General features: G+C 42.4%; 1 protein-coding gene across 1 annotated transcript; it reads left to right on the forward strand.

Moving 5' to 3' along the window:
- The first annotated feature begins 10,505 nt into the window (after window positions 1-10,505).
- Window positions 10,506-13,379, forward strand: LOC137816924 (uncharacterized). Its single transcript, XM_068620099.1, has 2 exons — window positions 10,506-10,592; window positions 10,936-13,379. Exon 2 carries the CDS (start codon window positions 12,429-12,431, stop codon window positions 13,377-13,379), a length of 951 nt encoding a protein of 316 aa, XP_068476200.1. The 5' UTR covers window positions 10,506-10,592; window positions 10,936-12,428.
- The last annotated feature ends 10,614 nt before the right edge of the window (window positions 13,380-23,993 follow it).

The following is a 23,993-nucleotide window of genomic DNA, read 5'->3' on the forward strand; positions in this document are numbered from 1 at the left end:
TTATAGTTTCTTTTAAATTGAAAATAATATAGAATAATGTTTAGAAAGGTGCTTAGAGGGAAACATGAGACACCTCTTTTGTAAAAGCATCTTTAGGCTTTAGTTTAGCAAATTCTAGAAGCTTGGGGAGTGAGCTTAGTAAGGGGAGTGTGATCTTAGGAGTTTTTTGGGTAGCTTAGGGAATAAGCTATGTAAATGACCAGCCCTTACTCCTATAAAAGGAGGGCTTAGGTCCTTCACAATTCAGATTGGAATTTTATAGTAGAGAGACTATACTCAATTTTGGAGAGAATTTGTGAGTTTTGAGTCTTCCTCTTCTTTGCCTTATCTTGTGAGCTATGGTGAGCTTCAAGTGGTGGCACTCCATCACTTATCTTGGTTCAAGGTTCCAAGTGGCGTGAATGGCTTCTTCCAATTCTCAAAATCCAGCAAGCATCTTATTCTATAAGTGTTCTTCTTCCCTTTTCTTCAATTTTCCATTCGGTAGTTTTGATTCCTAGAGTTTACTTCTTTTTCTACCGTTTATTTTGTGTTTCCAGCATTGTGTTCTTAATTCTGTTTTGGTTCAGTAGCTATCATTTAAATTCTGTCCAGTTTTAATTCTTGTTCTTCTTTCCTTTTGTTTTGATTCAATTTGACAATACATGGACTTCAATATGAGTCTTGGTTGGTGCTTAGTTTTGGTGAGTTCTTGAATTTAGAACATTGATCCAATTCTAAAGTAGAGTGCCTTTTAAATCCAGCTCAAGTTGTTCCTAAGAATGTCAAGAATCATGTGTTCTTGTAGTTACATTCACATTAGTCAGTAAGGGGTATTGAATTGCAGTAGGTCTCAACAATGCTTATGGTGAGTAATGGGGTGTATATTGTCCTGTTTTTGGTGTTTTGTAGTTGTTGGTTGGGATGGTTGGGGTTCTGGTTTTGGTTGCTGTGTGGGACGATTTTTGGTAGCTGTGTGGGCTGGTATTCTAGGTTTGTAGTAGCTGCTACCTAGCCACTCCATGGTTGTAGTTAAGCAATGAGACAAACTACAAGAGAAGAGGAATCTCACTTTCTACACACATCTCAATACCTACCTTTCATGGATTTCAAACCTATTCTTTGTCATCTTCCCTCTATTCTCTATCTATTTCTGCATGTTGCTTCCTGAATTCTACATGTCACTTATTCATCTATTAATATAGTTTTTTTTTAATAAAAGAGGCTCAATTTTCTTATTTTTTTATAAAATTATATATAGAGTAAGCAGTGTCAAATAAAATTTGATCATGTTCCAAAGCCTAAAGGATTTTCAAAACCTACGAAACAGACTTTGACAGACACATTGAAAAGGCTAATTTATAAAATGACACTGAGACACTACATATATATATATATATATATATATCCATGTATGTATATATATAGAGAGATAGACTCAAATGAAATGAATAATGTACATAAAATCTAAAGTGATAATCAATACTTACTCCTTTTATATTTATCTTCTTATAATAGTAAGCCTCAAAAGAATATTAGTGAGTACTAATTATTTTGCAATGAAAGAACTGTGTCTTTATAAAAGAATCTCAATAAGATGAAATTATAACTTAGAAGAAAAGGTATATTCACTTTTCCAAATCAACTAATTTTTTCCTATGATAATGAGCTTTACTAGAAGAGGTGAGAAGACATTAGTAGTTTGATGTCCTTCAAAGTGGAGGTGCTAGCAAGTAGTAACTGTTGAAAATGTATTTGCCAATATGGCACTTCAAGAAGGAGAGGTGTCTTTGCTTCATAGTTCAAAGCTTATTTCATCTTCTGAAATTTTTAAGCTGAAGGTATTATAAAAATAGTTTAGTGGCACATGCATATTTTTAGAGAAAAATATATCTTTGGGAGGGTTATTCATAGTTGCTCAAAATTGCCAAGAGATCCATTTACATTCGGATGAAGCATAACACATCTTCATCTCTCAAGAAATGGAGCATGATTTCTCATGTTTCTTTCTTAAAATAGTGGTTTTTTAATGGTGTTTCCCTATATATGCTACAATGTTTGATTTTCTTTACCATTCATTTGTGTTCTGATAGTGTATTTGTGTTGACAGACTACAACAAAGAAGAAAATTTCTTCTGGTTTCTCGTTTCCTGCTGAACTTGATATGCGGCATAGAATGTCTGAGATGTCTCAGTTCGACTTGGTGTATGACTTGTCAACTGTACTGATTCACAAGAGAACTGGTGCTAATAGTGGTCATTACATTGCTCATATTAAGGATGTAAACACTGGGCAATGGTGGGAATTTGATGATGAGCATGTTACTAATTTGGGTTGTCATCCATTTGGTGAAGGGTCTTCAAATTCTACCTCTAAATCCATCAAGACTGATGCAATTCATTCAAATTGTTCTCAAGCGATAGTAGCTGACAGTAATGGAAATGGTTTGCATGCCTCTCATTTAAAATCTTCACTTGTGGAGACAATTTTGTCTAGTGATGCGTACATGTTGATGTACCATCTTAAACATACAAAAAATGTTGGTGAAATTGGGAGTGTAATTTGTGGTGCTAAGCATGATGAAATAGAGGGTGTGGAAGTTGCTTTGCAAAATGGTGCTTCTCTTGCATCTCATCTTTGTAATGAGATTCAAAATTTCAATGCCTCATATGATGAAGCTTGTCAGGAGTACAATAACAAGAAAGAGTTGGAATTGGGTCGTATTACTGGAAGGAGACAGGAGGTTCAATTTGTTTTAGTTGAAGCTCCTGTTCAACCACTAGAAAAACCATTTTATTGGATTTCTAGCGAATGGCTTCGCCAGTGGGCTGACAACATTCTTCCAATGTTAGTGCTTTTCCTTTCAAACAATTATTAGAGTCAGGTTAATTGATGTATTAGTATTTTATAGGAAGCTTACTTTGCAAGGTATATGCAGTCCTCTTGACAACTCGTCTGTCCAATGCTCACATGGGAAAGTCCCAGTTTCAAAGGTTACCTCAATGAAACGAGTGTCTGCTAAAGCATGGGTAACTTGTTCTCCAAGGTAACTTTTTGTTAGTCTCCTCTTACATATTTTTTGTGGATTATTAATTATCTATATGTGGTATAGTGTTGTTAAGGATTGTTTGGTGTTCAAGATATGATAGGATGATATTGGGATAAAAACAACTTACGATATGAATATGATAGAATCCAAGCATGATAAGCTTAAGCCAGTCAAATGTTTGGTGCACCTCAGATAATTAGATAACTAAATTATGTTACCTTTTCCTGTATTCAACATGGACCAAATAATGGTAAGATATGATAAAAATTACGTTCAAATGACAAAATTACTCTTCATTAAAATTACATATAGTTTCTCATATTTTATTGCTTTCTAACTTAGTTCCTCCCTCTGAGGATAAAAAATGCTTTGCACGGTTAACAATGATTATGTTCTGGGAAAGGTCAAAATTGACAAGCAACTCTTTCAACCTATTTTTATGTTTTCAGTTGGGCAATACTGGTAGGAAAGATGAAAAGAAAATTTACAAGATGTAGTGGAGATAAATCTAGTTCTATAAGTGAACTTTAGAAGTTGGGGGAGTGGTTGTGTTGCCCATGACCACATTTTTTACTGGTGATGTCTGTAAGGAAACTAGTGTTTATTGGGGGCTGATGGAACATAAACTTTCTTAGAAATGCTTATGTGAGGAGGAAAATTCTGTTTACTTAGCTAAATTAATTACAGTTTCTGATTGGTGGGTGATTAGATAGTAGCAGATACTGATTTGTTGTAAGAAGGGTAGGCTTTAATAGCTCAACTTATGATTATGATTATGATTATGCAGGGGGAGTTAGATATCACGAAGTAGCTGCTAGGATTATGATGGTTTTCTGCTGCAGTTTTGGTGCTGGTTTTGCTGGTTTTTATGTTGTACAAATGCTGGTTTGCTGCTGCAGTTTTGGTACTGCTTTTTGCTAGTTTTATGTTGTATAAATGTTGGTTTTCTGCTGCAGTTTTGGTGCTGGTTTTATGATGTGCAAATGCTAGTTTTCTGCTGCATTTTTGGTATTGTTTTTAGTTGGTTTTATGTTGTATAAATGCTGGTTTATGCTGCAGTTTTGGTGCTGATTTGGTGTTGTTTTGATGCTATTTTTGTTGTAGTTAAAGTGCTTTTGATGTTCTTTTTGGAGCCTAGGCACTGTTGTTTTTAGGTTTAGTAGCAGGGTGGTAAGCATAGTTTGTTTGAGTGTGTGTCCTTGTTCTTTGGGAATGTTCGTAGTCATCTGTTATGTAGATGATCTCTTTAGTTTTAGGCTCTTTCTTGTTATGTTAAAACAAGAAAGGTTTCAAACTGTTTAAGATTTAACTTCTCTAGGTTGACATGATCAGAAAGTAGAAGTTTCTTGGAACCTTATATAGCTCAACTTCTGTTTGTCATCAAGTTACTACTTTTTAAAGCGTGTTTTATGTTTTTCTTGGTATTTTGAAGAGTGTGAAGGTAAGCTTGTCTTGGTATCTACCAGCTCAACCTTAGTTAATTAAAGTAATTTCAGTTCAATTTCAATAAAAAACCACAGATATCATGATGGAAGAGGCCCAAGCTCAGGCCCTAGTTTAGGCCCAACAACTAGGTCCATGGCAAAGAGGATTCAAGAAGATTGGGACTCTGCTACTGATGGTAGAGAAACGTTTCTTTATATGTTCAAAGAAGACCAGAAGAAGTAAAGCCCAAGCCATGAGAGCTAGTTTCTTTATTTGTAATTTCAGTAAAATAGGGTTTCTTTAGCATAATAGGGGGTGTGCTTATCATTGTAGCTTGAGTAAAGCCTTTTAGGGTAAGAAGTTAACCTAGCTTCTAGAAGTTTGCTCCTAGGGTGCGACATTGACTTTAGTCAAAACCCTAGCAACCGCTCTTTTGTGCATTCCCCTTCCTACCCTTGCTCCTTGTTCTCCAAGGCACTTGCACCTATATAATGAGGTGTTTGGCTCATGTTTTAATAAGATCAATTTTATGAGTAAATTGCTGCCAAATATTGCAAGCTTCTACTCCCTTGTCTAGTCTCTCTAGGTTAGACACTTTGATCTTCACCTCCACCTTTCTCCAAGTGATATGGCCAAACCAATCACTCTCCATACCTTTCATGCACCTACAAGGAACCCATAGCTCTATATGAGCCCTCCTTGATCCATCACATCCATTGCTTCCGCCACCCTTTTAAAATCTCCAAGAAGAACAACCCATCTTTTGGTATCAACCCATCATATCACGTTTCTACCTTTGTATTTTTTTACAAAATTCCAAGTTTATTATCGTGGACCTTGTATTAGAAAATAATTTTTATTGTTCTTTTCCTTGTTCCTATTAAAAAAATATTTTTCTTGCTCATTTTAAAAACGATATTCAATTTTCAAGACAAGTAAAAAGTATAAAGAAAAAGTTATAAATAAAATTTTTTAGTAAGAAAAACATTTCTTCATATTAGATTGCTTCCTAAAATAATTTTATCTTGAATAATTATATTGAAAAAAATGAAATAGGTAAAAAATAGGATAAATGCAATACGAAAAAGAGAAGTAGAGTAATTTAAAATTGATTTATTTTAATAAAAAAATAGTTTTCTTTTTAAAATTGATTTATTTCAATAAAAATATATTTCAAATTGAAATTCTTTGTGTTCTTGTAGGCTAAGCCTACACTTTTTCAAATAAAAAATATAAAAAATATTTTGAATATTTTGAAGGCTAAGTCCATGCTAATTTGTGGCCAACATGAAGGCTTAGCCTACGCTTATTGTGTGCCCCTTGTAGCTAAACTCACTCTACTTGGACATTTTGAAGGCTTGGCCCACGCTAATATAATTTTGTGTGGGCTTAGCGTGGGACAAACTCACAATTTTTTATAACTACTTGGACATTTTGAAGGCTTGGCCCACGCTAATATAATTTTGTGTGGGCTTAGCGTGGGTCAAACTCACAATTTTTTATAACTACTTGGATATTTTGAAGGCTTAGCCCACACTAATATAATTTTGTGTGGGCTTAGCGTGGGTCAAACTCACAATTTTTTATAACTACTTGGCTTGGCCCACGCTAATATAATTTTGTGTGAGCTTAGCATGGGTCAAACTCACAATTTTTTATAAATTTCTAAACTCCTGGTAGGCTAAGCCCACGCTTCACCTACTAAAAAAACACCCGCCAATATATCTTTACGTCGAGTATATTAGCTTCAAAATTCTTATTAACGCTATGCCGACGATAATTACCCTTTTGTGTAGGTTTTTCATACTTAGCCTCCGTTTTTGGCCCACAATAATAAAACTTTTTTTTGTAGTGTTTGTTATCTAAATTATATTCCAATTTTAATATGAATCTAACTATAATTATGATAAAAAAAAATAGTTAGAAAATGTTTGAAATTTAAAATTGATAAATATGTTTTTTAGGAGAAAGAGTAATATTTACAGGTACTAAAACTAAGAAACATTTAACTATTGATAAATAAGTATATTAGATGGATATTAAATTATTTGTTTTAGTATCTTTCAATACTTCTTTATTTCATTAGTGTTAAATATATAAGCGTTAACTAATTTTTTCTAGTAAATGTTGTATTGAATTTTACAAAGCAATATTTTTGTCTTTATAATTTTAAACGCTTTTGTTTTTTATTTTTACTATATTCAAATATTAACATGATTGATATTGATTATATTTTATATGATATCACCATGAAGTTTTGTACGTGTTTGTATAAAACATGTTATTTTCTATTTTAGTCATTATTTTATAATAGTTTTTATTTTTGTTTGTTAAATACGTCCTTTTTTTCTTAATCCCCTAGAAAAAAGGTGTTCATGCAAATGTTACGGTTTACTTTCCATTGACGTTAATGTAATATATTATATGGGATCAAAATTTGTTAAAATGACATTATGATTTTGAAATTAATTCTTGATGTTAATTTAATTTAATAGAGAGTGTTTTTATTCTAGATTTAATCTAATTTAAATGAGTTGAAAAATCTAAATTAATTTGATCTATTTAAAATGGATCTGGATTTTATATTAAATCTATTTTATTGGATTTGGACTAGATCTAAACTGGATCATGAAAAGTTCAATGCATGAACACCCCAATAACAAAGACTACTCGGATCCTATGTTAGTATGATTTAGTAGACTGAATTTGTAAAAGGTGCATTTCATAAATTGTTAAGGCAGAAGTCCAACATCCAAGATTTTAATTAGTGCTTAAAACAATTAAGTATAAACACATGGTCATAATTTATCTATAAAATGATAGTTCTATTAAAAGAAAAATATCATGTAGGACAAAAGTGTTTCGTTTATAAGATGATACAACATTATTTTTCTCAAATCTATTAAGGTACATACAAGAACAAACGAAACATGTACTAAATGTTAGATGGTATACATAAACTAAGCTAACCTAGCACTAGCACAAAATATCAAAACCAGAACTCCACATTTAAGGCGATTTTACTGTAAGATGTTGTCATTCAAAACGCAATGACATTTTTTAAATTAACTTCCTTTAAGAGGACGACTATTTGGGTAGCCGCATTCTTAAACAAAGCGCTTTATTTAAGAAGGAGACTATGAGGTAAAGTCATTTTCTTAAAACAAAGCACTTTGTTTAAGAATGCGGCTATACCAAATAGTCGCCCTCTTATACTGGTATTTTACCCTAAGACGGAGCGCGCTACTTACACTTTCATACTTCCTTTCTCTGGTGCTTCGTTCTCTTCTTCTCTTCTGCTTTAGTGCTTACTCTCGTCTTCCTCGAGTCTGCATTTGTCTTCTTCGTGCCATTGGTATGTTCGTTTCGAGCTATCTACTTCTTCTTCACCATTGGTTTTTGTATTTTTTTCGTTTCTCTTATTTGTTTCTTTTCTGCCATTGCTCGAAGGTCATCATTGTTTCATTTCCACGCTGGTGTTTGGGTTTTCACTGTGCCCTATTTTCTCCGTCACTGTTGTCACCGCTGTTGCCATTGTCACACCACTCTTCACCACCACGGTTGTCTTTACACACAAGGTTGGTGGTTTTTAATTTCTTTTTAATGTTATTAATTTGTTTATTTGTTTATTTTTTATAATTTTTATTTTTTTAAAATTTATATTATTTTTGTTTTTAGGTTAGAATAGAATTATTAAATTATTAGATGGTATATAGATTTATATTATTTAATATTTATAATTAATTTAATGATTTTTAATTTGTATATTTAGTATTTATTACAATTTTGTATTTATTATTAATTTATATTATGTTAGTTGTTAGGTTAGAATAGAATTATTGTGTTGGTAAGTGTTCGTCCCTTGGCAATTGATACGTGTTGGTATTGATGTCGAGGGTGTTTGACCCTCGACAATTGATATGTTTTGGTATTGAGTTCGAGGGTGTTCGACCCTCGGCAAATGATACGTGCTGGTATTTAGTCTGGGGGGTCTTTGACCCTCGGCAAACGTGAGATTTCACACTCATTAGTAAACACTTGAATGACTATTACAAGATAAAATGGATCGAAATTGGACTAATAATGTTTGCATAAGTGATGAGTACGAAAGAGGAGTAGAATAATTTATACAATTTGCACAACGTAACGTGAATAATAGTGGTCATGATAGAGCAAAAATTAGGTGTCTATGCGTTAACTACTTGAATAAAGGATACTGGATGTTAAGAAAATTAGGGAGCACCTTCTATGAGTTTCTTCGATCTTATACAACTTGGACATCATTGTTTCATTTCCACGCTGGTGTTTGGGTTTTCACTGTGCCCTATTTTCTCCGTCACTGTTGTCACCGCTGTTGCCATTGTCACACCACTCTTCACCACCACGGTTGTCTTTACACACAAGGTTGGTGGTTTTTAATTTCTTTTTAATGTTATTAATTTGTTTATTTGTTTATTTTTTATAATTTTTATTTTTTTAAAATTTATATTATTTTTGTTTTTAGGTTAGAATAGAATTATTAAATTATTAGATGGTATATAGATTTATATTATTTAATATTTATAATTAATTTAATGATTTTTAATTTGTATATTTAGTATTTATTACAATTTTGTATTTATTATTAATTTATATTATGTTAGTTGTTAGGTTAGAATAGAATTATTGTGTTGGTATTGAGTCTATGGGTGTTCGTCCCTTGGCAATTGATACGTGTTGGTATTGATGTCGAGGGTGTTTGACCCTCGACAATTGATATGTTTTGGTATTGAGTTCGAGGGTGTTCGACCCTCGGCAAATGATACGTGCTGGTATTTAGTCTGGGGGGTCTTTGACCCTCGGCAAACGTGAGATTTCACACTCATTAGTAAACACTTGAATGACTATTACAAGATAAAATGGATCGAAATTGGACTAATAATGTTTGCATAAGTGATGAGTACGAAAGAGGAGTAGAATAATTTATACAATTTGCACAACGTAACGTGAATAATAGTGGTCATGATAGAGCAAAAATTAGGTGTCTATGCGTTAACTACTTGAATAAAGGATACTTGATGTTAAGAAAATTAGGGAGCACCTTCTATGAGTTTCTTCGATCTTATACAACTTGGACATGATATGGTGAATTATTAAATTTACCACGTGGTTCCGTAACCGAAGAATATGTGGGGTCCACCATGCATGATGCAGTACATGGTGAAGTAGGGTCCACCATGCATGATGCAGTACATGGTGAAGTAGATGATGATCGATTGAAGGACATGATTCGTGATCACTACAATAAAACGTGTATGTGGTGGCGGTTATTTTCGTATAACCTGGCGTTTATAACCGCCACATTTTACATCTGTGGCGGTACCCAATAACGCCAACATTCTTGCCGCCACAAAGTTTAATGTGGCGGTCAAGTGAGAACCGCTGTAGCAGACGCCATATTATGCATTGTATAATGTGGCGGTTTTAAGCGTGTAAATTACGTCAGTTATAAATGTCGTAATTTTCAAACTGGTAAACCAATTCCAACGTAAATTGTGGCAGTTATAAACGCCAGTTAATACGGTATAGTATGGCGTTTATGATAACCTTTATGACTGTCATAATTTAAATATTAAATATTTAATTTTATTTTTAATATTTTTAATATTTTATTTAATTCTGTTTTATAATTTAATTTCATATTACAATTAAATTTAATATTATAATTAAATTTCATATTATAAATCAATTTCATAATATTATTTAATTTTATATTATAATTAAATTTCAATACACAATTAAGTTTCATAATATAATTAAATTATAATATAAATTAATTTCATAATACAATTACTTCATAATATAATTAAAATTGAGAAATATTATAATGAAAAGATGACTTCATTCATTCATTTAAAGAACAAAGTTGAAAATGTCAAACTAATCCAAACAACAAGTAAATTAAATTGTCAAAATAGAAATTGTTTCACTTTCTAAACATATTAGAACTAAAACTCCAATCCTAATTTGTCTTACTGCCTCCACTTGATCTTATATTCTGGTTTGGTGATGGAGCATCACTTCCAACATCCGGTGCCTGAAATAAGTTAAAATATGTTTATAGTTAATTGAGAATTTTTTTTAAAAAGAAATTAAAAAAGTATTAGAATAAAATTTTAAGTATATAATTTATACCTCATTAATAGATGGTTGTACCAAATTAGCTGCCATTGCAGCTAAATGTTCTGGCACGTCTGGTCTAGAAGCAATGTAGGCTAGTAGAGTATGCATTTGGCTCTTTACAGTTGCAAGTTCAGTTGCCATCTGGTCTACCTTTTCTTCAACATTTGTTGAAGACCCACCACTAGAGGAACCATGATTCATATTGCTTAACCTTGTTGTGGATTTCCTGAAAGCAAGGGTTGGACAAGCTCCATATGAAAGTCCTCTGACCCTCCCTGGATGCTCCTTTCCTAAAATGACACCAATTGGATCATTTGGAGATATATCTTGATCCTGCCTGTTGACCAAAACGCTGGAGCTTTGCCTCGTCAAACTTGGATCGACGTATGCGCCGCGTTTACCTCCGTCCTTCGCCGCGATCCACCTCAAGAACCTGCAAAAGAATAGAACGGCGCCGCTGCGGCCGATCGCACTCCAACGCCCAAGTCAGTGACTGAACCACCAATTACTAAGAGTAACACTCAAGAACTCTCAAGGAACCGTGAACCAGTTCTCTCTCTCGGTATACTCAAGAACTCGCAAGCGTAAAGAAGACAATCTGAACGTGCGTACCTCAGAAGTTCGTTGGGAAACCCTTATATACCTGGACACTTTCTCTCTCCTGGCAGTTACACATCTGGACACGTGGCTCGCATCCAGCTGTACACGTGCCATCATCTGGAGCCTCCTTGACTTGGGCGCTGCTTCTGACTCTCTTTTGGCTAAGTTACTTATGCATGATACTACTCAGTGCATAGTTGCCTTGGAGTGCGATCTCTACTGGATTGGCGAGTTAGGGTGCCTTCGTACACACCTTCCCTGTGGTCTCGCCGGCCGCCTTCATGATCTGCACCACCTGTTTCACCGTGTATGCTCAAGCAAGCTGTCCCCCGACCTCATCCTCTGGCCAGCTGGGAAATGTCTATCTGCCTTCATCTCCGGCGATGTCCTTGTTTCGGCGATCTCTAATCACTTGGTCGCCTGGGTTTACATCTGGCGACTTCATCTTCAACCCGGTGACCGCCGGTTCTGGTGTGCTGGAGATCGGAGCACGCCAACTTAATAACTGGCGACTACACGAGCCCCCCGACTTCCTTCCCTTCTGCCAACCTGGCGTCCCATCAACACGCCTATACAGTAGCTTGATGCCACGTCATCACTTCCGACTACCAGGGCGGTACACAAGCCCCCCAGTCTTAAGCGAAGACTTGTCCAGCGAAAAGACTAAAGGAGTCACGTCAATGCCGATGTACGTAGCGCTGGCGCAGAATTCCAAGCGGTTGTACTTTCTGCTTTCCTGACGCTCCACCAAACACGCCTCCAATCGCTCGACACGTGGCTTCACCAACGGTTACCTTTAATTGTCGTCTGCGTTTCCCAAACCCATTCGAAAAACCCTTAAACCCATTTCACTTCACTGTTCCATCACTTCTTCGTTTTCTCAGACGCTTCAACTTTCTCCTGCAAAAGCTCACGACGTTCTTCAACCTCCTGAATCACCAACTTCCTTCATCACTCTTCCGATCATAAAATGGTACTCCCTTTACTTCTTCTGCTGGTTTTTCCTGCATTTTAACCGATTCACATCATCCATTAACTGTCTGATGCATACGCTGTGGGCTGTTTCTTCTATTTCTCCTTTCTCGTAACTTAGGGCTTCATCTTTGTTACAACGAACCTTCGTTCGTTCGTTTTTCACCCTTCCTTCACGATCGAGTCAGCCTCTGCGAACCCTGATCACCTTTTCTTTTCTTTTTCCTTTGCAGCTTCCGCGATGGCTCGCTCAAAGATCACCCCAAATCCTCCTCCCTCGTCACGAAACCCTTCATCTCAAGCACACAACCCACCGCGAGCACCTGGTGCTTCTTCTTCACAGGCTGAGAGGCCTGCACCTTCCCATCCTACTAACCTGGCTCAGGCTACCCCACCTGTCGCCGGAGGAGCCTCCATTCCTTCCCCAGACTTCAAAAAATTATACCCATGGGCCACCCCGACCTTGCTGAAGGAAACCTCCTCAGTAAACTCTGCTGGGGCAGTTCTTCGATTGAAGAAAGGGGACGAGCCTCACCTGTCGTTCCACAAGGAGCATGACGACAAGATGGTGGTGCTACCTTGCTCCCCCGATATGCCAGTGTGCGCCGATGACAAAGGGAACAACGGCGGGTTGTTCTGCTTCGTCTACACCACTCTGTTCAAGAAGGTGAAACTTAGGTTTCCCTTCACTCGTTTTGAAAGGGAGCTTCTTACCGAGCTCGACATCGCCGCCGCCCAGCTCCATCCCAACAGCTGGGCGTTCGTGCGGGCATTCCAGATCATGTGCGACCATCTGGGGTTGCCAGCGTCAGTGGACGTCTTTCTCTTTCTTTTTGAAGCCAAGCACCCAGGAGATCGCCTGTGGGTGAGTCTTAATGGGATTGCTGGGAGGTCAATCCTCTCTATCTCCCAGCAATCTTACAAAGACTGGAAGGGCAAGTTTGTCCAGGTGCGCCCAAACGACAAGGACGCCTCACTGCTCGACGGCTTCCCCTTGTATTGGGTAAACAAGGGGACTAAAGAGTCCAAAGGCAGCTTCAGGAGGCCAAGGAGTCCGGACAGCATGGGTGCTTTGGACAAGGATCTGTGCTTCTTTTGGAAAAGCGTGGCAGACACCAACATTACCTTCCTCACCACCACGCTCATCTCCTTCGAGTTCTTCGAAGATCAACTCGAAGTTCGCATAGGTTAGAACTCACCTCAACGTCTAAGTCATTACCTTGACATTACCTCTGCTAACTGCTTCTGGGTGTCTTGTGTGTTGTGCACAAGACTTTGGTTTTACTTTCTGCATCACTCATCTGCTTTTGTTGCATACTGTCTTATGCGTTTATCTTCCTCTCGGAACTAACCCATGTATCTTTGCATTATGCAGATCATATGTTGGGCCAGGGAAAATTAGCTGAATTGAGGGCGCTCGCCCGAGCCCACGGGTTGGCATCGGGTTCCCAGACCATGCCAAACTCAGTGGTGGAGATCGCCGCTGCACAGGGCAGATCGCCACCCAAAGGCCCAACTTCCTCCGAGGCCCAGCCCGTCAATCAGCGCAAAAAGCTTATCCTCAGGAAACCAAAGAGGAAAACCCCTCAAGTGGTTCACGAGGAAGAAGAAGAAGATGATGAGGCGACTGAAGATGGCCTTGTCACCAAGAGGAAGAGGGTGGCGCCTTCTTCACCATCTGCTCCACCTCCTCCTCCGACATCAACACCACCTTCCACCCCCGCTCCGCCTCCAACATTGCTTCCTCCACCAGCTCCCACCTCGCCAGTCGAAGCGGTTCCACTGGCGTCCGCACTTCCTGTGGTTGAGGCCATCGAGCTTAACTTCATGGAGAACCCCCCGAGCGCCTCCACGCCTTATGTATCAGCGGGAGGGGGTCCTCCTTCGCATGCCTCAACTGCAAACGTTGCACCAGTCGGGGATGAAGGTGCTCACAATTCTCCAATCCTCATCACTGAATCCCCGACGTCGCCACCACACCAAGAAACGCTCATTCCACAGCCAACTGAGGAAGGTGGCGGCGAGAACCAACAAGAAGCCCCTCCGGTGCCTCCACAAGCAAACCTCTCTCTTGAGGTCAAAAGGGTGTGGGAGCCTTTTTCAGCAAAACTGAAGATGATGCCGGAGGATTTCCCCTCCATCATATCCAAAGCTGTGGAGAGTTCCACCAAGAAGCTCCAAGATGACATCTTCACACTCCGAGCGGAGAATCGCAGCATAAGGATCGAGGCAGAGAGGTTATCCTGCAACCTAACACTCGCCGAAATCGACCACTCCCGAGTAGAAGATGCCATGAGCACCGAGCTCCGGGTGGCACGCAAGGAGGCCACCGATCTACGCCATAAGGTGCAGCTCTTGGCTCAAGAGAAGATTGAGCTGGAGAGCAAGCTGGTACCCTATCGCGTCAAAGTGGCTGACCTGGAGGCGTTGATCAAAGCTGACGCCGCCAAGGTAAAGAAGCTCGAACAAAGGTCAGCCGATCGGGAGGTCTTCTTAGGGAAGGTGGAAAAGGAGAGAGACGACACCGTGGCCAAGCTCGCTGAAGCCAACGAAGAAAACGGGAAGATCGCCGCAGAACTGGCCCAGGTGCAGGCAGAATCCAAGAAGGTTGCTGAAGACCTTCTTCAAGCTCGGGAAACCATTGAAGAACTTAAGAAACAAGCTGAAGAGCTGAAGCAGCAGAACGAGGGGCCAAAGAAACAGATCGAAGAACTTGAGCTGAGCTCTGCCCAGATTCTTGCTGCTGGATTCGAGGCCGCCCGGGAACAGTTCGCCTGCCTGTACCCCGACTTGGATCTTACCATGGTGTCTCTTAACAATGAGGTGGTGGACGGGAAGGTTGTTCCTTCTAAAGATTGATTGCTTCCCTCCATCCACGATTCTCATGCTTTCTCCTTACACACAATTGTAATAGATTTTCCCTTTTTCTGCATATGTACCTTGAACTAATGTTTACCTTATGATAAAGTCTTTGTGCTTCTTCCTATAACTTCTCTGTCTGCTTTATCTCTCCTTGTGTAATTTACTTCAAAGAAATTAACTTAGTAATTTCGTAAGCGCAAATGTATACTTAACTGCTTCGAACCGCCGACTCTCGAACAATAACACTCTAACAACTTGTAATTTCAAGGTAATGAACCTTAGCGTAAAATCGCTCTTCAAATAACGAACTTCAACTCAATTAATGGCTTAAGACACCGCTCACCTGATCTGCTTCATCAAAACGGGTCTTTGACTTTCTCGCCATTGCTTGAATTTCTCCTGGTCGCCAAAGACTCTTGGCGATATCAGCTTCCTCTTGCTTTCTCAACTTGGCCATCGTTCCTTTATCCGGGGATAGAGGCGCCTTTCGGATCCTTCTCTACCTCCCTGAGCTTCAGAACAAGAGATCGGGTGGCTAGGCGTTCTCTTCGAACCTACCTTAGCCACCCTCCAAACTTCTTCCACCCTTTACACCATACCTGAACTCGTTCAAGACGAGAAGGATTTTATCTTGCCTGAACTCGCTCATTGGCGAGAAGGTCTTTAACTCGTGCCTCTACATTGCCCCAGGGGTTACATCTTCTCTCCCCCAGAAACACTGAGGACTTCTCGCTGGTGCCTCTACATTGCCCCAGGGGTTACATCTTCTCTCCCCCAGAAACACTGAGGACTTTTTACTCTTCCTCGCCTGCACTCGCTCGACGGCGAGGAGGTCTTTATCTCGCCTCAGTACGCGCGAGGGCGTTGAGGTCTTTTAACTGGTGCCTCCGATCGCCGACAGACGATGAGGACTTTAACTTTAACTGATGCCGCCAATCGCCGAAAGACGATGGGGACTTAGAAACTTTTTAGAAAGCATGCAATATATCTTTAACTCGCCTTAAATCACATATAAGTGAAAAGGTCTTTCTTCAAAACTTTCGGAAAACAACAAGCATGCAATCTGAAACACCTTAAACTTCGAAAACTCTTCTTTATTGGGTGGCCTCATTAAAAACCCTCCTTAGGGAAAAAAGAGTGCCCCCTTCAAACTGTTTTAACAGAAACATTGTAATATAACTTCGTGTTTGTCTTTACTTACAAAGTTTTTAACTGTAATATAACTTAAGGTGCGTGGCGTTCCAAGTGCGAGGAATCGCCCCTCCTTCCAATGTTTCTAAGCGGTAGGCGCCGTTCCCGAGCGCCTCGGTTATTCTGAACGGTCCCGTCCACTTAGGCGACAGCTTATTCTCCATCTCGTACTGGTGGGCTTTCCTCATCACCAGGTCGCCCACTCTGAACTGTCTCGACATCACCTTCGAGTTATATCTTCGTTCAATCCTTCTCTTCACCGCCTCAGCTTTTAATCTCGCCTCTTCCCTAACCTCATCCAGTAGATCCAGGTTCAACCTTCTCTCCTCATTCGAGTCTTCTTCCACGAAGTTTTGGAATCTCGGCGAGCTCTCCTGGATCTCCATTGGAATCATTGCGTCGCACCCATAGACCAAGCTGAACGGGGTCTCATGGGTTCCTGACTGCTCGGTGGTATGGTACGCCCAGACTATACGGGGTACCTCCTCAGCCCAACTTCCTTTGGCTTTCTCTAGTCTTCTCTTCAAACCTCTTAGCAACACCCGATTGGCTGACTCTACTTGGCCATTCGTCTGAGGGTGCTCGACGGACGCAAACACTTGTTGAATTCCCACCCCTTCACACAGCTTCTTCAACAGGTGACTCGCAAACCGAGTTCCATTGTCCGATACCAGGCGCTTGGGCACACCAAACCGGCAACACAATGTTCTTCCACACGAAACCTTTGATCTTGTGTGCGGTGATCTGGGCCACTGGTTCTGCTTCGATGCACTTGGTGAAATATTCGATCGCCACCACCAAGTACTTCATCTTCCTGATCGCCAGCGGGAATGGTCCCAGGATGTCGATTCCCCATGTATGAAACGGCCAAGGGCTATAAATCGACTTCAACTCCTCGGGAGGCGCCTTGTGCCAATCGGCGTGCTGCTGGCATTGCTTGCAGCACTGCGCATACTTCTTGCAATCTTCTCTCATTGTTGGCCAGTAGTAACCTGCACGGAGAGTCCTTGCGGCCAGAGCTCGACCCCCGACGTGGCTTCCGCATATCCCTTCATGGAGCTCTGCCATAATTCTCGTACATTTCTCACCATGCACACATTCCAGGAGTGGGTGAGTGAACCCAAACCTGTACAACTCGCCATCAATCATTGTGAACTTGCTAGAATTCTTCTTTATCTTCCTAGCCTCTGTCGGATCCAGCGGGAGAAGGCCATCCGCCAGGCACCGCTTGTACTGTGTTACCCAGGTGTCTGGCTCATGGGTCGCGCAGACCTGCGTCATGTTCACCTTTTCTCCCCGACATGCTCTTATTCTCGGCGATCTCAAGGTTTCTTGCGTCAAAGACCTGTGACTTCTTGCCGCTTTTTCCGTCGACTTGCTTATCTGAAGAACCAGGTGATCTGCCGCAAATGCTCTCGGCGTCTTCAGAGTTTCTTGAATCACCGTCCTCTGCCTACCCCCCTTGCCTGAACTGGCGAGCTTAGCTAGCAAGTCAGCTCGGGCATTCTGCTCTCTGGGCACATGCACCACTTCAAAGGTGACAAAGGAACTCTTCAATTCCTGTACATACTCCAGGTAAGCCGCCATTTGTGGATCTTTAGCCTGGAACTCGCCTGTTACTTGCCCCGTGACTAACAGCGAGTCACTCTTAGCCATCAGCACCCTGGCTCCCATCTCCTTAGCCAGCAAGATACCGGCGATCAGTGCCTCATATTCTGCTTGATTGTTGCTGGCGTTGAAGGCAAACCTCAAGGATTGTTCGATCAGCACGCCGTTGGGTCCCTCCAAGATGACTCCAGCACCGCTACCCTGCTGGTTCGACGATCCGTCCACCGAAAGCACCCAACGGAAATCATCCCCTTCAACTCATGTCGCTTCAGATGAGAGCTCAACCACGAAGTCTGCGAAGATCTGTCCCTTAATCGGACCTCGGGGCTCATACTTAATATCAAACTCCGACAACTCCACTGCCCACTTCACCATCCTTCCCGCAACGTCGGGCTTCTTCAAGACCTTCTGGATGGGCAGGTCGGTCATTACCAGTATCGTGAAGCTATGGAAATAGTGGCGCAACCTCCTCGCTGAAAATACCACAGCCAGCGCAGCCTTCTCCAGGGCCTGATATCTCGTTTCGGGGCCCTGCAGCACCTTACTAACAAAATAAATAGGCTTCTGAGCCTGATCTTGGTCCTGGGTGAGCACCGCACTCACCCCCTCTCAGTTACAGCAAAATACAACCTGAGAGGGGTTCCCACCAGCGGTTTGCACAAAACCGGCGGGCTCGCCAGATATTCCTTAAGCTTGACGAAGGCTTCCTCACACTCCTTCGTCCAGGCAAATTTGTTATTGCGCCTTAAACACTGGAAATAGGGATGGCCCTTCTCTCCGCTAGCTGACACGAAGCGAGACAGGGCGGCCATCCGACCTGTAAGCTGTTGTACTTCCTTCACAGTGGCCGGGCTCCTCATCGCCAAGATGGCGGCACACTTATCAGGGTTGGCTTCTATTCCTCTCTCAGTTAAGAGGAAACCCAAGAACTTCCCAGCCTCCACGCCAAAGATGCACTTCTCGGGATTCAGCTTCAACCTGAACTTGGCGATCGTAGTGAACAACTCCTCCAAGTCGGCGACGTGCTTGCTTTTTTCTGGCGAGGTCATGACCATGTCATCCACGTACGCTTGCACATTCCTTCCCTGCATTGGTGCAAGTACCCGATCCATCAACCTCTGGTACGTGGCTCCCGCGTTCTTCAGCCCAAACGACATCACCTTGTAGCAGTAGCACGATCTCTCGGTCATGAAGGCAGTCTTCTCTTCATCCATGGGATGCATCTTAATCTGGTTATACCCCGAGAAGGCATCCAGGAAACTCAACAACTTACACCCTGCAGCACTATCCACCAGGGCGTCTATGCTTGGTAAAGGATATGAGTCCTTTGGGCAAGCCTTATTCAGATCGGTGAAATCGACGCACATGCGCCATTTCCCGTTGCTCTTCTTCACCAGTACGACATTGGCCAGCCAATCAGGCACCTCCCTGATATGGCCTGCAGCGAGGAGTTTCTGTGTTTCGTCTCTAATCGCCTGCCTCCTCTCCTCGTTGAACTTCCTTCTCCTCTGCCGCACTGGTCTCACCAAGTTGTCCATTGCCAAATGATGGCACAAGAAGTCGGGATCGATCCCGGGCATGTCCGAAGCGGACCACGCAAACGCATCCAGATGCCGCTCTATCACCTTGGCGATCTGGTCTTGGAGCTCGACCTCCAGAGATCTTCCCAGCTTGAAGATCTTTCCTCCGATCTCTCTCTCGAGCCACTGCTCGACAGGTTTTGGCCTGGTTTCTCTGGCGATCACCGCCCTGGCGATCCCCAGCTCCCTCGCTTCCTCAGGGCGATTCCTTGCCTCTTCTTCCTCTAAACCGGCGTTCCCCTCCCCCAGCTCAGCGTCCACCATCACTACGTCACTTCCGGCGGTCTCTTCTATTACCGTCGATCTGGGCTTCACACCAGGAGGCGGGGTGGTTGTCACGTAACTCACAGACCTTTTGTTTTTCAGGCTATTCTCATAGCACTTGTTCGCTTCTTTCTGGTCGGATTTGATGGTGATCACCACCCCCTCCATAGACGGCAACTTCACCTTCATGTGCCGGGTCGACGGTATAACGCCTATTCTGTTGAGCGTGGGTCTTCCCAGCAGAATGTTGTATGCTGAAGGGGCATTTACGACAAGGTATTTGATTTTCTCCGTTCTCGAACCCTCCTCATTTGTAAACGTAGTCCTCAACTCGATGTACCCCCTGACCTCCACCTGGTCACCAGGGAAACCATACAAACACCCTCCATAGGGCCTTAGCTGGTCAAGGGGTAGCTCCAACTGCGTGAAAGTCGGCCAGAACATCACGTCTGCCGAGCTTCCTTGGTCCACCAGAACCCTGTGGACCTTCCTTCCTGCTGTGATCAACGAGATGACTATGGGGTCGTTGTCATGAGGCAGAACGTCCCGAAGATCTTGCTTTGTGAACGTTATGTCCACATCCGGCGAGTGGTCTTCAAACATATCCACCGTCATCACGGATCTCGCGTACTTCTTTCTTTGTGACGCGGTACATCCACCACCCGAGAAACCCCCTGAAATGGTGTGGATTTCCCCGTGCGTAGGCATCTCGTGTTGCTGAGTCTCTCCACCCGCTGGTTGGGAGCTCGACGCGCCCCCCGTCCTTCTGTCTAGCAGGTAGTCGTTTAGGAACCCGCTCTTGACCAGATCGTCGAGCTGGTATCCTAAAGCCAAGCATGAATCCACGGTGTGGCCAAAGCCTTGGTGAAACTCACACCAGGCGTCTGGCTTTGGTCCCAGCACCTTGTCGCCCACCTTCTCGGGCGCTTTCAACCTAGCTGATATGTTGGGAATGGCGATCAGGTCCGCCAATCCCATGACAAACTTGTGCTTTGGCGGGCGATTGTACTCCCGGCGCGCTGGTTGCGGGCGTCCTTGGCCCCTGCTCTTATTCTTCCTTGGATCATAAGGATGGCGAGTCCTCTGATCCCTCCTGGCCGCCGCTGTCTCCAACACCCGCTGTGGCTGGATCCTAGTCTGGGCACGTGGCTTGGCGGGAGCCACGCTGCCCCTCTTCTCAGCGACTTCACTCTCATCGGCGATGTGGGCCACCGCAAGTCGCCTAACCTCAGCAAACGTGGCAGGGTGAGCCCTGATCAATGCTTCGCAGAATGGTCCCGGCAGCACGCCCTTCTTGAACGCATAGACCAGCATTTCTTCATCTTTGGCTGGCGATCGGACCATCTGCGCCCCAAAACGATTCAGGTAGTCCCTGAGGGACTCTCCCTGATACTGTCTTATATCGAACAAATCATAAGACACCCTGGGCGGTGCCTTGTTCACGATGTACTGCTCGACGAAGATCTTTGAAAATTGCTGGAAGTTGGTTATGTGACCTGTAGGCAGGCTCACGAACCATTCCAGCGCCGTTCCCTGGAGTGTGCTCACAAACATCTTGCAGTATACGACGTCTGACCCTCCTGACAGCATCATCTGCGTATGGAACGTGGTGAGATGAGCCTCAGGATCCTCCACGCCGGTGAAAACAGCCTTCACAGGTACCACACTCGCAGGGATAGGCGTGTCAGTAATCTCCTGAGCGAAAGACATAGGAAAAACACGAGGCGGCGTTGACGGCGCGACCTCTTCAGCGACTGGACGCCCTCGCTACTCCTGATGAGCCTGACGCAGCTCTTCAGTCACTTTGCTAAGCTCATCATTCCTGGCCCGAGAGGCGACCAGGTCCTCATGCATTCTCGCCTACTCTATACGCGAGGCTTCCACATTCGCCTGCAACGAACGCATGATTTCCACCATCTGCGCCATAGTCATGGCGCTGGCGCCTTCAGCAGCAACGGGCGCAACTGGACTTGAACGGTTGCTTCTCATTTTTCTCATGAAAACTTGGCAAATCACAGAGTGCAATGAACCACACCTTCTTCAGCGACGATCGATTCAGCGATCAATCGGTCGAAACTTCGCGAAACTTCGCAAGAAACCTCAAGAACACAGCGAACCTCCACTGAAACCTGCAACTCCACCAGAAACCATCGCTTCTTCCACGAAAAACCAAACGAGCCAAAAAACTCAGATCTCACCGAACAAATCTCGTGCAATCAGCAAAAAACTTCACCTCACCGAACAAAAACCCAAACGAATGGTGGAAAACGCGAAATCACCGAACAAAACCTAGACGAACAGCGAACAATGGTTGCACCAGCACACAACCACACAGAAAACTGCAAAAACCTCCAAGAACTCACGCGGTGGATGGGAACAGGTTTTACACGGCCCCACGGTGGCGCCTGATGATCCTGCCTGTTGGCCAAAACGCTGGAGCTTTGCCTCGTCAAACTTGGATCGACGTATGCGCCGCGTTTACCTCCATCCTTCGCCGCAATCCACCTCAAGAACCTGCAAAAGAACAGAACGGCGCCGCTGCGGCCGATCGCACTGCAACGCCCAAGTCAGTGACTGAACCACCAATTACTAAGAGTAACACTCAAGAACTCTCAAGGAACCGTGAACCAGTTCTCTCTCTCGGTATACTCAAGAACTCGCAAGCGTAAAGAAGACAATCTGAACGTGCGTACCTCAGAAGTTCGTTGGGAAACCCTTATATACCTGGACACTTTCTCTCTCTTGGCAGTTATACATCTGGACACGTGGCTCGCATCCAGCTGTACACGTGCCATCATCTGGAGCCTCCTTGACTTGGGCGCTGCTTCTGACTCTCTTTTGGCTAAGTTACTTATGCATGATACTACTCAGTGCATAGTTGCCTTGGAGTGTGATCTCTACTGGATTGGCGAGTTAGGGTGCCTTCGTACACACCTTCCCTGTGGTCTCGCCGGCCGCCTTCATGATCTGCACCACCTGTTTCACCGTGTATGCTCAAGCAAGCTGTCCCCCGACCTCATCCTCTGGCCAGCTGGGAAATGTCTATCTGCCTTCATCTCCGGCGATGTCCTTGTTTCGGCGATCTCTAATCACTTGGTCGCCTGGGTTTACATCTGGCGACTTCATCTTCAACCCGGTGACCGCCGGTTCTGGTGTGCTGGAGATCGGAGCACGCCAACTTAATAACTGGCGACTACACGAGCCCCCCGACTTCCTTCCCTTCTGCCAACCTGGCGTCCCATCAACACGCCTATACAGTAGCTTGATGCCACGTCATCACTTCCGACTACCAGGGCGGTACATATCTGATGTAGTGTCTGGATTTTGCAGCATTAGCTCATCAATTTTTTCCTACATAAAAATGGAAGCAACCAACATTAAAAAAGAAACACGGTCCATGTCGAAAAACAATAACAATAATAATGAAAATACTATTTATTAAATCCAAAACTCCGTGCACATATAATCCAAGGAACTAGGAAATCTGAAATCTTTTATAAAGAAAATATGTTCCCAAAACAGTCCAAAACAACGTAAAAAATAGTCCAAGACAGCATCCAAAATAGGCCACAACAATCCAAAATAGTCCAAAACAATATATACTCATGGCATAGACAACTTGGTCCCAAAACAGTGTAAAAATAGTTCAAGACAGTATCCAAAACAGTCCAAAATAGTCCAAACTAGTATATACCCATGGCAGAGATAATATGTTCCTAAAACAATGTCCAAAATAGTCCTAGACAATATCCTAAATACCCCAAAACAGTCCAAAAATGTATATACCCATGGCAGAGACAATATGTTCCCAAAACAGTCAAAAACAATGTAAAAAATAGTCCAAGACAGCATCCAAATAGCCCAAAACAATCCAAAACAGTATATGCCCATGACAGAGACAATATGTTCCCAAAACAGTCCAAAACAATGTAAAAAATAGTCCAAGACAGCATCCAAAATAGCCTAAAACAATCTAAAATAGTCCAAAACAATATAAACCCATGGCAGAGATAATATGTTCCTAAAACAGTGTCCAAAATAGTCCAAGACAGTATCCAAAATAGCCTAAAAAAGTTCAAAACAGTCCAAAATAGTATATACTCATGGCAGAGATAGTATGTTCCGAAAACAGTCCAAAACAATGTAAAAAGTATTCAAAGACAACATCCAAAATAGCCAAAAACAATCCAAAACAATATAAACCGATGGCAGAGATAATATGTTCCTAAAACAATGTCCAAAATAGTCCAAGACAATATCCAAAATACCCCAAAACAATCCAAAAATGTATATACCCATGG

The sequence above is a fragment of the Phaseolus vulgaris genome, unplaced genomic scaffold (assembly GCF_000499845.2).
Source record: "Phaseolus vulgaris cultivar G19833 unplaced genomic scaffold, P. vulgaris v2.0 scaffold_13, whole genome shotgun sequence".
Classification (NCBI taxonomy): Eukaryota; Viridiplantae; Streptophyta; class Magnoliopsida; order Fabales; family Fabaceae; genus Phaseolus; species Phaseolus vulgaris.